General features: G+C 44.2%; 1 protein-coding gene across 4 annotated transcripts in view; it reads right to left on the reverse strand.

Annotated features, from left to right (window-relative positions):
- Positions 1 to 4,615, reverse strand: part of DDX43 (DEAD-box helicase 43) — a 267,260-nt gene extending 262,645 nt beyond the window's left edge. For 3 of the 4 annotated variants that reach the window (XM_033935444.1, XM_033935443.1, XM_033935447.1), the window contains exon 1: positions 4,105 to 4,614. In XM_033935444.1, coding sequence (XP_033791335.1) covers positions 4,105 to 4,402 — 298 coding nt within the window. In that variant the 5' untranslated portion in view covers positions 4,403 to 4,614. Of the gene's footprint in view, positions 1 to 4,104 lie in introns of all 4 variants that reach the window. The other variant, XM_033935445.1, reaches the window with a different exon arrangement.
- Positions 4,616 to 11,838: the final 7,223 nt, after the last annotated feature.

Below are 11,838 nucleotides of genomic sequence, written 5' to 3' on the forward strand. Positions count from 1 at the left end.
GGGGAATTTTCATTAGAATTTTAATTATATTTGATTACTTACTGAAGAAGAAAAGACTAAAAGTGCACAATAGACCCAATAATCTTAAGGTTATTTATATTAGTCTAATATCCCTAGTACCTTAAGTGAAATAACTCAATAAAAGGGTCAAGTCCATGTCAACTGTACAAGTGGTCCCCACCTTACCATCTTCAATTTTTAATGAAACTTGGTATGTAGGTACCCTAACTAATGACACTAAGCCATGCAAAGTTTAAACCCCTAAAACCTGAAATTCATGTAGTAAGAGGTGCAGTAGAGGCCTTAAAATGTTTGTGCGTGTCATACGAAACAAATGGGCAACTTCAAGAGCCTCATGTACACAGAATATTACTAACATCAGCCTGAAATTTAGTCTCCTGGTGCAACTTACAAAACTATCATTATAAAGATTAGCAACACCACCTCCTTTTTATCCCTTTCAATAAGTCTTATTATATAACCTTTTGGACACAGGTCATTTAATACATGATCTTCATTAGATTTTATCCACATCTCAGTCAATAACAAAATCTAGGTTAAGTTCCAACCAATGAATTATTACCATGGAATAAGGAGTTTTGCTGAGACCAAGGAAAAGGGGGAAGGGAAATTTTATCCCTAAGCAAACAGCCATAAATAGAAATAATTTAAGATAAATTCCAGAGTTACAAGTGCCTGCTAAAGAATATATTCAAATTCAATGTTATTATTTTAATATTAGGTCTGTAGGAAATAAAACCCATTTAATTAAGGATTACAATCTAGCAGCATTCTAGGATACTTAATAGAGATAAGAGGACCTCCCTTAATCAACAGATTTTGGCAAATAGTCCACAATTTCTAATCTCTCTATGCCTTAAATATAGTATCCCACCATCAGAAGATACCAAATTAAATACATTTTTATTGCTCCCGCCATATTTAAATTCTAAATAACCTCCAATCCACAAAATTCCCAATTTAAAAAAATACTATACTCTCAACTTTGTTTTTCTAATTGCTGCACAAAGAAGCCCACTAAAAAGTCACCTTTGGCTTGTTCCTTAGAGATGTCCAAATGGACACCATTCAGATGTGGGAGGTGCCCACACAAACATATCAACAGAGCAGTAGGGCATCTTTGGGGGCACTGCTGTGAACTTCACATAAAGGGTGCCAGAAGTGCATCTCACCATAATCCCCTTCTAATATATGATGAGCCCTCCAAAACTCCCCCAAACCTATTATACCCACCTATCTACCACCCCAATAGCGCTTTTGGCTGCAGGTAGCACCTATATAGTAGTAGTAGTTTTGGTGGGCTCACACTTTCCACCATAAATGTAGTGGTTAGAGTGGCTTATAGGTCTGGGTCCTCCTCTCTATGAAGACACCTATGTGCTCTATTAGGCTTTCCCATACCAGATGCTGCTGTTCTACAGACAGGTATGCACTATTTAATTCAGAATTTGGGGAGAGGGGAATAGCTTAACATATCTAGTCATCCGGTCAGTTTGGGTGTCTTTGCGGCACTTAAGACACTTCTAAAACAGGTCTAGCTCTGAACATCTAAGTTCCATCCGGAAAATTTTGGGAAACGTTTATCACTGCAAGACATCCAAGTTAAACACACCCCCTGTAACTCTGGATGCACAGAGGGAGAAACGTCATGCTAGAAGTCCAGGAAAAGGGTTTCGATTATCGGCACTTGGACATCCCGGCGATGAGGACATCCAAGTGCAGACATAGGCAGTTTTGGGGGTTTTATTTAAAGACGTTTTAGTTTTTTGATTATGCCCCTAATAGTTTCTGGCAGGCAGAGCATGGTCTAGTCTCAGTCTTTGTTAAAAAAAAGGAAAACTTTAGAATTAGTTAATAATATAGTATACAACCCTTGTCCCATAGTTGTATAATGTAAACTCTTTTACCAGAGGTAAAGACCTAAATGTATCTAGACTTTAAGAAAGCTTTTGACAAAGTTCCTCATGAAAGGCACCTAAGAAAATTAGGCCTGGATGCTCTAAAATCACTGTTAAAATCCTAGGGGCCGATAAAAGTCTGATTTGAAAACAGCGATTGATGTTCAAACAGTTTTGCATGCAAATGAGTTTCCCGGAGTTCCACCATAATACCATCTGATCAGTCATTGAAGAAAGCGACTGACATGCACAGAGCCAACAGGGGAAACCCAAACAGCTGAGTGGCAGGGGAAGCCCTGAAGCAGCCTCCTGCTGCTCAGTTGTTCAGAGCTGGAAGAGTAGTTTTTCTTTTCTTAATGGGCACAGCTGTGCATGTGTTACAAACGCACATCTGTGCTCATTAAAAAAAAGAAGGCATGCCAGGAACAGCACCCCCTCAACAGCCCACACCCCTTCTGAACTTTAAAAAAAAAAAAAAAAAATCAGGAGGGAAATCCACTCCCTCCTGCCTCAACCACCCAGACCCCCCCACCTTTAAATTAAGGAACGGAAGAAGGGATGCCCACTCCCTCTTGCTGCCGGGATCCCCTACAGCCCCCCCCCAACAACCCGGTGTACCCCTTATAAGAAAATCTGGCATGCGGAATGCCCGCTCCCTCCTGCCACTGAGGTCACCCTTGAACCCTCCACAACCCCCTCTCTCAACAACCCCATATCTTTTAAATGAAAATACAGCAGGAAGGAAGCCCATTTCCACCAGCCAAGAAGGGGCCTAAGGCCTTAATTAGCCCAAGCAGCAGGAAGGAGTGGGCATCTCTCCTGCTGATTTTTTTTTTTAAGTTTGGGGATATTGGCTGTCGTGGGGGGAGGGATCATGACTTGACTTTTTATTTTTAATGGGGACAGATATTGTGTGTGTATGACACACCATATCTATACCCATAAAAAAGAGCTGCCATTCTGCGACTTTTTTTAAACCTTACCAGTGCCTCCAGACATGTTGGGGATTTCAAGCATTAAAAACCAGTACATCATTTTGCACATCATGTAGGCAAAATACTGAAGGCTGTTAGAAACCATGGAAAAGACCATGATTTGCCATTCTAGTCATTTACAGATGTAATACTTTGTCGCTAAGCCGGTTGAAACTGGTTTAGCGACCATCATTAAACATATGGCAAGTTTTGTACATATGGGCCTTAGAGACATGAGGTAATGTTCAGTTGTGGATTAGGAATTGGTTACTGGATAAAAAAAACACAGATGGTAGGGTTAAATGGCTATTTTTCTCAATGGAGAGTGAAAGAAACATATCCTAAACTATCATAAGAACATAAGCATAGCCTTACTGGGCCAGACCAATGGTCCATCAAGCCCAGTAAGTAGCCCGTTCTCACCATGGCCAATCTAGGTCACTAGTACCTGGCCAAAATCCAAGGAATAGCAACATTCCATGCTACCGATCCAGGGCAAGCAGTGACTACCCCCATGTCTGTCTCAATAACAGACTATGGACTTTTTTCCTCCTTATAAAAACAAGGATGGGGGGGGGAAGTAAATGTCAAAACCCCATGTGGAAACCGATACCCCCTCTGCAACACTAAAAGGCCTTACCTACACACAAATCTCCAATCACACAACATGTAAACAGCAGGAAAGAAAAAAAGAAGTGGAGAAAAAGCCTCAGTTCTGCTTCATCTGGCAAAAAATCTCCACTTCTTCAGAAAAAACACTCCTGCACACCCAACAAAATATAGAAAAAAAAAGCACTATAACAGTCTGCAGAGTGATATCAAATAGCACGCCAGGCCTCACAGCCCAAAATCGTGAGGGGGGGTATCGGTTTCCATACGGGGTTTTGATATCTAGTAGAGTAGTGAGTTTAAACTGACCCTGATCCGTCTATAGTGTGTAGTGAAAAAAGTAAATGCCCATAAAACATGAATTTCCGAAGGTCCCGAGAAGCTGAAAACAAAACGGGTCTCATTAAATAACCAGAGCTGTTATCTTTGCACCAGCCAGAACGAAAAGCTCCTTTTTTTAAGGGGAACGACGCTCCAAGCCAAGGCATCTCATTAGCCCCAATGCTCGTGCCACAGAAACAAAGGGGACGGGGACCAGATAAGGACCATGCGGAACCTTCCGATTCCTAATGCACTTTAAAACCTCTGCCGCGGCTCCTCACCTATCACAGTCCCAATGAATGAATTATCCAGGCGGAAGCAGAGCGGCACTGAGCCCTGCTCGCGGCTCCTCCGAAACTCGCAGGCGACGCCTCCGCCGCCGCCTCGGCCCCCGGACCTATCCGCGCGGCTCCTCCAGTTCTCTCGCGGAGGACTCTGCCGCTGCTCGCCGCCTCTCCAGGCGGACGACGAGGGTCTCTCCCCCGCGGAGGACCCCCAGCGCCCAGGCTCCCACTCAGGGAGCGCGGAAAGCGGCTTCCGCCGAGGCTCCTCGTCGCATTCCGTGTCCCAGTCCGCCATTGCGTCCCTTCCGCGGCTCTACCGCCTCTAACAGGCGGCCTGGGTCACGTGGACCTAGAAGCGGGGGCAGCGTCCTATTCTACAGCGCACGGGCTGGAGAGGTCGCCCGTCATTCGGCCAGCCAATCCCGACCGACCTTTAACGCGCCACCCAATGGGGCTGTGCGGTCTGCCGAGAGACCCGCTTCGAGCGCCTGTGACTCCGCGCTGTGGCGCGCGAGCACGTCGAACCTTTTAAGTACAGAAGACGCGAGAGGTCAGCAACTCAGCAGCACTCGAATGGCCGTGGTTGATATATGAGACTCAGGGAGGAGTAGCAAAACCAAAACTGCAGGAAATGTACAGGAATTTTATTCAATGAAGTAAAAAAAAAAAAAAACCCAATAAAAATAAGGATAGCAACATCTAATATCAAAGATTAATTTTGGATACTGTATTTTTATTGGGGGGTTTTGTTTTTACTTTATTGAATAAAATTCCTGTACATTTCCTGCTATTTTGGTTTTGTTTTAGTGTTGCCATTCTACTGCAGTTCTCGTTGGGTTTTTGTTGCTTACAGTAATAATAATAACTTTATTTTTTCTATACCGCCATAATCAGTACTCAGGGAGGAGGAATCCATATGCCCTGCTCTTGTTATCCTAGTTGCATTTTTACAAAGTGGATAAAATCTATATTAGTTTTTTGTAACTGAGAAATTATTGCTGAGGGCCTTTCAGTTACAATCTCAAATGTGACTTTTAAGAATGTTAAGCGTAACAAGAGAAATGGTTACCTATCTTGCAGTCTGGTTTTCAGCTGGGAGGGAGGGTGTTATGCCCTAAAAAGTATTCGTCCATGCTATATCTCTGGAAAAAATTTTAATAAATAAATAGGTTCGTTATTGAACTAAATTTTGTCTGCTAAGTGTGATCCCCCCCCCCCCTGAAAAATATCCACACTTTGGTTAGTGTGAAGAAGTTGGGGGTTTTTAAGGGGCAATTGCTAAAAACTAAGGAGAACTGGAATTTCCAGCCCTGGAGGGTAGTTTTGGGAGGGCCAGCCTATGTGAGCAGGGCCAAAACATAAAAGAGATTGTGTGTATGGATTAGATGTCTTTGGTTGCCCACCCCCACTAAGACCTTAATAAAGTCAGGAGAAGTTCAAGTGTATGATGTTTGAAGCTCCTGCCCTATGGCAGCAGGTGCCTACATTAGTGCTTCCGGCTTGGAAATGAAAAGGAGAGCCTAAGGAAAAAGACATCCTAGGAAGAAAAAGTGGGAGCAGGAGTGCCTGACTTGTGGCTGGACAATCATTGTGCTAGTGAACAGCCCCTGTGCTGGAATGAGACAGAAGCTTTGAGACTTGCAAACAGGAAACTTTCAGATTACAAGAAGTGGGATGGAATTACCACATGCTATTTCTTTGTTACCTTAGTGGAATAGACTAAAACTGGACTGACGTGGGTTTATTTTTATGTTTTTTGATACTGAAGAGGAATGCAATTAGGAATGGACTGACCATTGCATCTGTTTGGATTGTCTAATCTAATCCTTTGTTTTATATACCACATTATTCCTGCAAAAGAGGGCTCGATGTGGTTTAAATTAAGACTTTGCACAGTATATTAATTTAAAAATTGGTATGGATTATACTATATATTTAAAAAAAAAAACTAATCCGAAATAGCAGTAAACAAGAAAGTCTTTAATCTTTTTTGAAAGATTTGATAGGTAATGCATGATTGAAGACTGATGGGTAATTAATTCCATAGAGTGGAAGAGCAAGAACAAAAGATTAGACTCATTGACTGAACACCTTTAAATGATGGAAAAGACAGCTTATAAGCAGTAGAAGATTTACGACCACTTTGTTGTGGCAGACCAAAAGACAATGGTACAACTGAGTCACTTAATTGTCCACAAAATATTTAAAAAACTAGACAGGCACATTTGAACTTGACTCTTGACTGAATAGGGAGCCAGTGTACTGATCTCAAGAGGGGTGTGACATGATCAAATTTATTTTTGTTAAAAATCAGCCGAGCTGCAGTATTCTGTATCAGTTGTAGACATTTTAAATTACCTTTACTAATACCACAATGAACTGATTTACAGTAGTCCAACTGAGCTAATACAGTCGAGTGATCAATCGTGACAAAATGATGTTGGTAATATAGGTAACATAGAATCTAATATAATACCTAATATTCTTGATTATTTTTCAATAGACGGGTTCTCCGGAGTCTAAAAAAAATCTTATTAGGAAATTTCAATCAGGCCCTAACCACAACAATTTAGTCTTCGCAGGGTTTAACTTCATTGTGGTCAAAGTTGACCATTGTAACAACCTGGTAATACAAGAACAAATATTAGAGGCAAAGTTATTTAAATCTGGGCTAACTTGTAGTATAAACCTTTTTTTTTTTTTTGCAAATGGTTTCCAGTTCCTCCACATCCTCTGTCTCCTCTTCCTGAAGCTGCTGTACACTCTGAGCCAAGCTGTCCCCAAAGTTGATCAGACACTCTGCAAAGCCCTTATAGATCATGTCACATCTGCTGGTAGCCGTCACTGGGTTGTACACTAAGTGTAAAAAGAAATTCTCCTGGACCTAAAGAAAGAGCACTTACCCCCTCATTTTCAAAGCCGTGCTAGCATTTTTAGCACTGGCCGCTGCGATAACAGCTCTGATGCTCATAGAATTCCTTTGAGTGTCTGAGCTGTTGCCGCCCCAGCCGGCACTAAAAATGCTAGCGTGGCTTTGTAAAGGAGGGAGTTAATGATATCATGTAAACATTGAAAAGGGTTGGGGACAGTGGAGAACTCTGGGGCACCAGTCAGGAAACCAGGCTGTGGATGTTCTTCCACCAGTTTGTACCACATAAGATCTTAAAGACAAAACCCTCCAAACAATTTCAAATCGTTACCTCCTATACCTATTTGTGAAAGGAGGAATGTTTAACTACACCTGAACGCTGCAAATAAATTGTAAAAGAACAGCAAAATGCTTTTTACTTACCATATATACTCGAATATAAATCGATCCGAATATACTGTAAGTCGAGTTCCCCATTTCCCCCCAAAAGGAGGAAAAATAGTTGACTCGAATATAAGACGGGGACTTAATATTCAACTGTCATGCCTGCCAGGATCTGCACCCAGTGTTCCCTCCCCTCCCAGGGTCTGCACCCAGCCCCCTTCCTTACCAGGCTCTGCACCTAGCTCCCTTCCTTCTCTTCCCTACCAGGCTATGCATACAGCTCCCCTCACTCCCTGCCAGGCTCTTCACCCTGTTCCACCTTCCTACCCTGTACCCCCTCTGGTGGTTTAGTGTTAGTCTGGGACAGGTGGGAATCCCTCTCGTCTCCCAGCCACCTAACAATTTTTTTTAACTCCCTCCCTGCCCCCCCCCCCCCGCCCGCCTGTCTGCCCACCCGCGTGTACTTTTTTTGCATGTTTTAATCCCTGGTGGTCCAGCGGTGTATGGGGCAGGAGCGATCTTTCCGCGCTTCTGCTCCGTGCCGAGCTGCTGCCTCAGATCTCGCGGCGCACCCCACAGGACCGAGCTATTCGTGCCCCCTGCTTGGCCCCGCGCTGCTCTATGATTGGCTTCCGCCAGTTCTTGCGGACAACAGCTGGGAACTGCCTCTAATGTATCTGGATGTAACTCGCCTTGAGCTACAACTGAAAAAGGTATGCGATAAATCCTTTCCTTTCCTAAGGCCTAACTTGTACAAGAAGGGTTGGGAACAGAAGGAAATAGAGGTCTGAAGGATATTTTTAGAGGTACAGCTTGTTTTCAGCAACTGTTTTGCGGCAAGAAGTCTGGCCAGAATACTTAAAGAACAAGCTAGCCCTTTACACACTGTTGAGACCAAGGAGCAACACTATCTGCACCCTCATTAAAAGAAATTGTACAATGTGATACCCACCAGCAAGCCTTCTCAGGAGTGGCCTCCTTGCTCTGGAATTAACTCCAGACTACTTCTGCTTCAAGAAGCAGGTGAAAGCCTGGCTCTTCATCCAAACCTTTAATACATAGGGTGATTGACTATACACTCACTCTGCACCAAGGGAGCTCACCACCCATATTAAATCAGTTTCTTACCTTGTATACCCTTGTTTAACTGTTGAGTTTAGCCTCTCATCTGTTTATCCCAAAGCATTCTGTACCACCCATCTTGTCCCCATCTACATAATATCTGCATTTGACCCTTCCAGTATAGGATAAGCCATATTATAGTAAAGCATTAGCGTCATATCTCTGTTATTTGAATGTTCTGATTTATGCTCATTAGATGCTGCATAAGTATTATGTCTCCCTTTTAGTATGTATTATATCTCTTATTTGAATTTCAGTGATGTTAATGAGTATATTTTTGAAATTGTTTCATGGTAGTCCTATTATTAAGTTTCAATTTACTGATTTTAACTCTACCTCATTCATTGTATTTAGATTCATGGCTCCCTTTTATCAAGCGCAGCTGCTGTGGTAAATGCTCCAACGCTCATTCAATTCCTGTGAGTGTTGGAGCATTTACCGTACCAGACCGCGCTAAAATGCTTCGTATAAGGTGACCTATATTTGGTCTTTTTACTACTGTTATGTTGTTAATAAAATTGTAAGTTTTATGTTGAATTATACCTGCTGGGTGAATCTCTTCGTAAAGGCGGTTAATAAATCTCAATAAATAACCCTGGGTCTACTTGAAGACAGCAAACTGCATGAGTGTGCTTTTGGTATTCCTGAGAGTTTCAGGGACCTGATCTGTGAGGGGATACCGTAATTCTTAGTGCATCCCAGACACATTTTAGGCAATCTTTAAAAACATATTTTTTTATTAGATCATTTGGGTAACAGATACATTTCATACAGTTTTCATCTTCATTTTTCTTTCTGTAAACCGCATAGAACTTAACGGTACAGCGGTATATAAGTGAGTTTTTATGTTATGTTTTTGCAGATTTTGTACTTTTCCCGTGCCAAACACTATAGAGCACACTTGGGTATTTTTGATTGTATTTTGAGAAGTCTAGAGTTCACATGCCTCTTGCTATTTAACTAACTATATAGACCCTCTTTTACTACGCCGAGGAAGAGGTTTTTACCATGGCCCAGAATGCTAAGGGGCTCATAATCCAAAAAAAAAAAAAAAAAAAAAGAGTCTAAAAAGTGGCCTAAATAGGTACTTGGACGATCAAAAAACCTGATCTTCCAAGCACCCATAACAAAGCTAGTTTTAGACGTATTTAAAACCAGCTTAAGCCTTTCCCCTGCCTCTAAACGCATAGAGCGAAAAGAGGCATTTTTAGAGGAGGGGAAAGGGTGGGAGGTGGGCTGACCTAAACATAGGCGTATAGCAGGTATAACCAAAAGTTTAGGCAGGTTGCCTAGTCGGCACTTATACGTTTTGACTTAAACCAAGTCAAAACAGGTATAAGTGCCAAAAAAGGAGCCACTGAGCTGATGGCGGCTGCCGCGATCAGCTCAGCGGCCCAGCAACCTATTCACCCCCCCAACGCAACCATCGCAGCAGGAGATGGCTCATCTCCCCTGCCACAATAACGATCCCGAAATGCCATCAACCGCGGCACTTTGAATCGCTATCGCGGCAGGAGAGATAGCCAGTCTCTCCTGCTGTGATCCACCTCCCTTCCCCCAACAAGATCGAGCAGGAAGAGCTCAACCCCTCCTGCCCCAACGCAGCCCCGTGATCAGCTGGGGCAGGAGGGAGCCCAAGCCCTCCTGCACCGGAGATCTCCCTGACACTATCAGGGCAGGAGAGAGCCCAAGGACTCCTGCCCCACTGAAACCCCACCTGCCCGACACGATCGGGGCAGGAGGGAGCCCAAGCCCTCCTGCCCCACCGAAACCCCCTACCCCCCACCCCCACTAAGATACATGCAGGAGAGATCGCAGGCCCTTCTGCCCTCGATGCACCCCCCCACGATTACCCCAACCCCCGATTGGCCTGTGGAACCGCCACCCCTACCCGCCAACCCGCGAGACACCCCCCCCAACACCCCCCCATACCTTAAAACAAGTTGGACGGATGGATGGAGGGGCCTAAGGCACCTGGGGCGGGCCTTGAGGTGTCTGGGCCAATCAGGCCCTAAAGCCCGCCATTCTGAGGATGGCAGGCCTGCAAGACAGATGGGCTTAGGATCCGTCCATCCGGCCAACTTGTTTTAAGGTAAGGGGGGGTGTCGTGGGTGTGGTGTGGTGTCAAGGGGTTGGTGGGAAGGGTCTCACCAGTCGGCGGGTGGGGGGGGTCAGTGGGCTGATCAGGGGTTCGTGGGGGCGATCGTTGGGGGGGGGGTACATCAAGGGCAGAGGGCCTGATATCCCTCCTGCCTATATCTTAGTGGGGGTAGGGGGTTTCAGCGGGGCAGGAGGGCTTGGGCTCCCTCCTGCCCCAGCCGATCCAGGGCTGCATCAGGGCAGGAGGGGTTGAGCTCCCTCCTGCCAGATCTTGTCGGGGGGAGGGGGTGGATCGCAGCAGGAGAGATTGGCTCTCCCTCCTGCCGCAATAGCAATCTGAAGTGCTGTGTTTGGTGGCACTTGGTGGTATCGCTATCGTGGCAGGTGAGATGAGCCATCTGTCCTGCAGTGATTGTTGCTGGGGAAAGGGGGGGGGGTTGGATTTTGACAGACACCGGTTACAGTATCCAGCTTTTAGGCAAATCCAACTTTTTGCCTAAAAGGCATGGCTTTGGGCGTTTGGGACTTAGGCTTTTTTTGGTTTATTATGTCTTAAGTGTAGACGTAGTGGTGGTCTGGGCGTTTAAACAGCTGAACGTAGAGGCACGCCATTATCAAAAAAAAACCTCCTTTTGGACATTTTTTTGAAAATGGACATTTTTCCTGCTTCTACTTTCAACTTTTAGTGCCTTAGGCCAAAAAGGGACTTAGAGGTTTTTTTTTATTATGCCCCTCTATATGCTCCGACACTCATAGGAATTCTATGAACGTTGGAGCATATAGAAACTTCTACCACAGCTAAGTAAAAGGGGGGTTGGGGGATGGTTTGGTTTTTTTAGATTGTTGAAGAAGAGGATCTGATTATCTTTCAGAGAAACCATAAGAAATTGAGATGCCCACCCTGGGGGCCCAAGAAAAGAACTAAGACAGAGTGAAGAGAAGGAGCAGTATGAACTGTAGCTGCCCAGTAGAATCAAGAAATGGCATGCCCAGCTATAACAGAGAGAGAGAGAGGAGAAAGCTACTTGCTACAGATGTTTAATTTAGAAAACACTGTTACAATTAAACTAAAGTGATCCTGCTTTTTTAGTTTTTCTATTTCAATTTTTCCTTTCTGTGTTCACTTTAATTTTGCTATTTGTTCTAGAGATGTGACACGGAGACAAATTTTTCCCCATCCCCGCGGGAACTAATTTTCCCCTCCCAGCCCTGTCCATGCAAGCTCCGTCCTCATCTAAACAAGCTTCAAACACTTT

Source organism: Geotrypetes seraphini, chromosome 3 (genome assembly GCF_902459505.1).
Source record: "Geotrypetes seraphini chromosome 3, aGeoSer1.1, whole genome shotgun sequence".
Taxonomy (NCBI): Eukaryota; Metazoa; Chordata; class Amphibia; order Gymnophiona; family Dermophiidae; genus Geotrypetes; species Geotrypetes seraphini.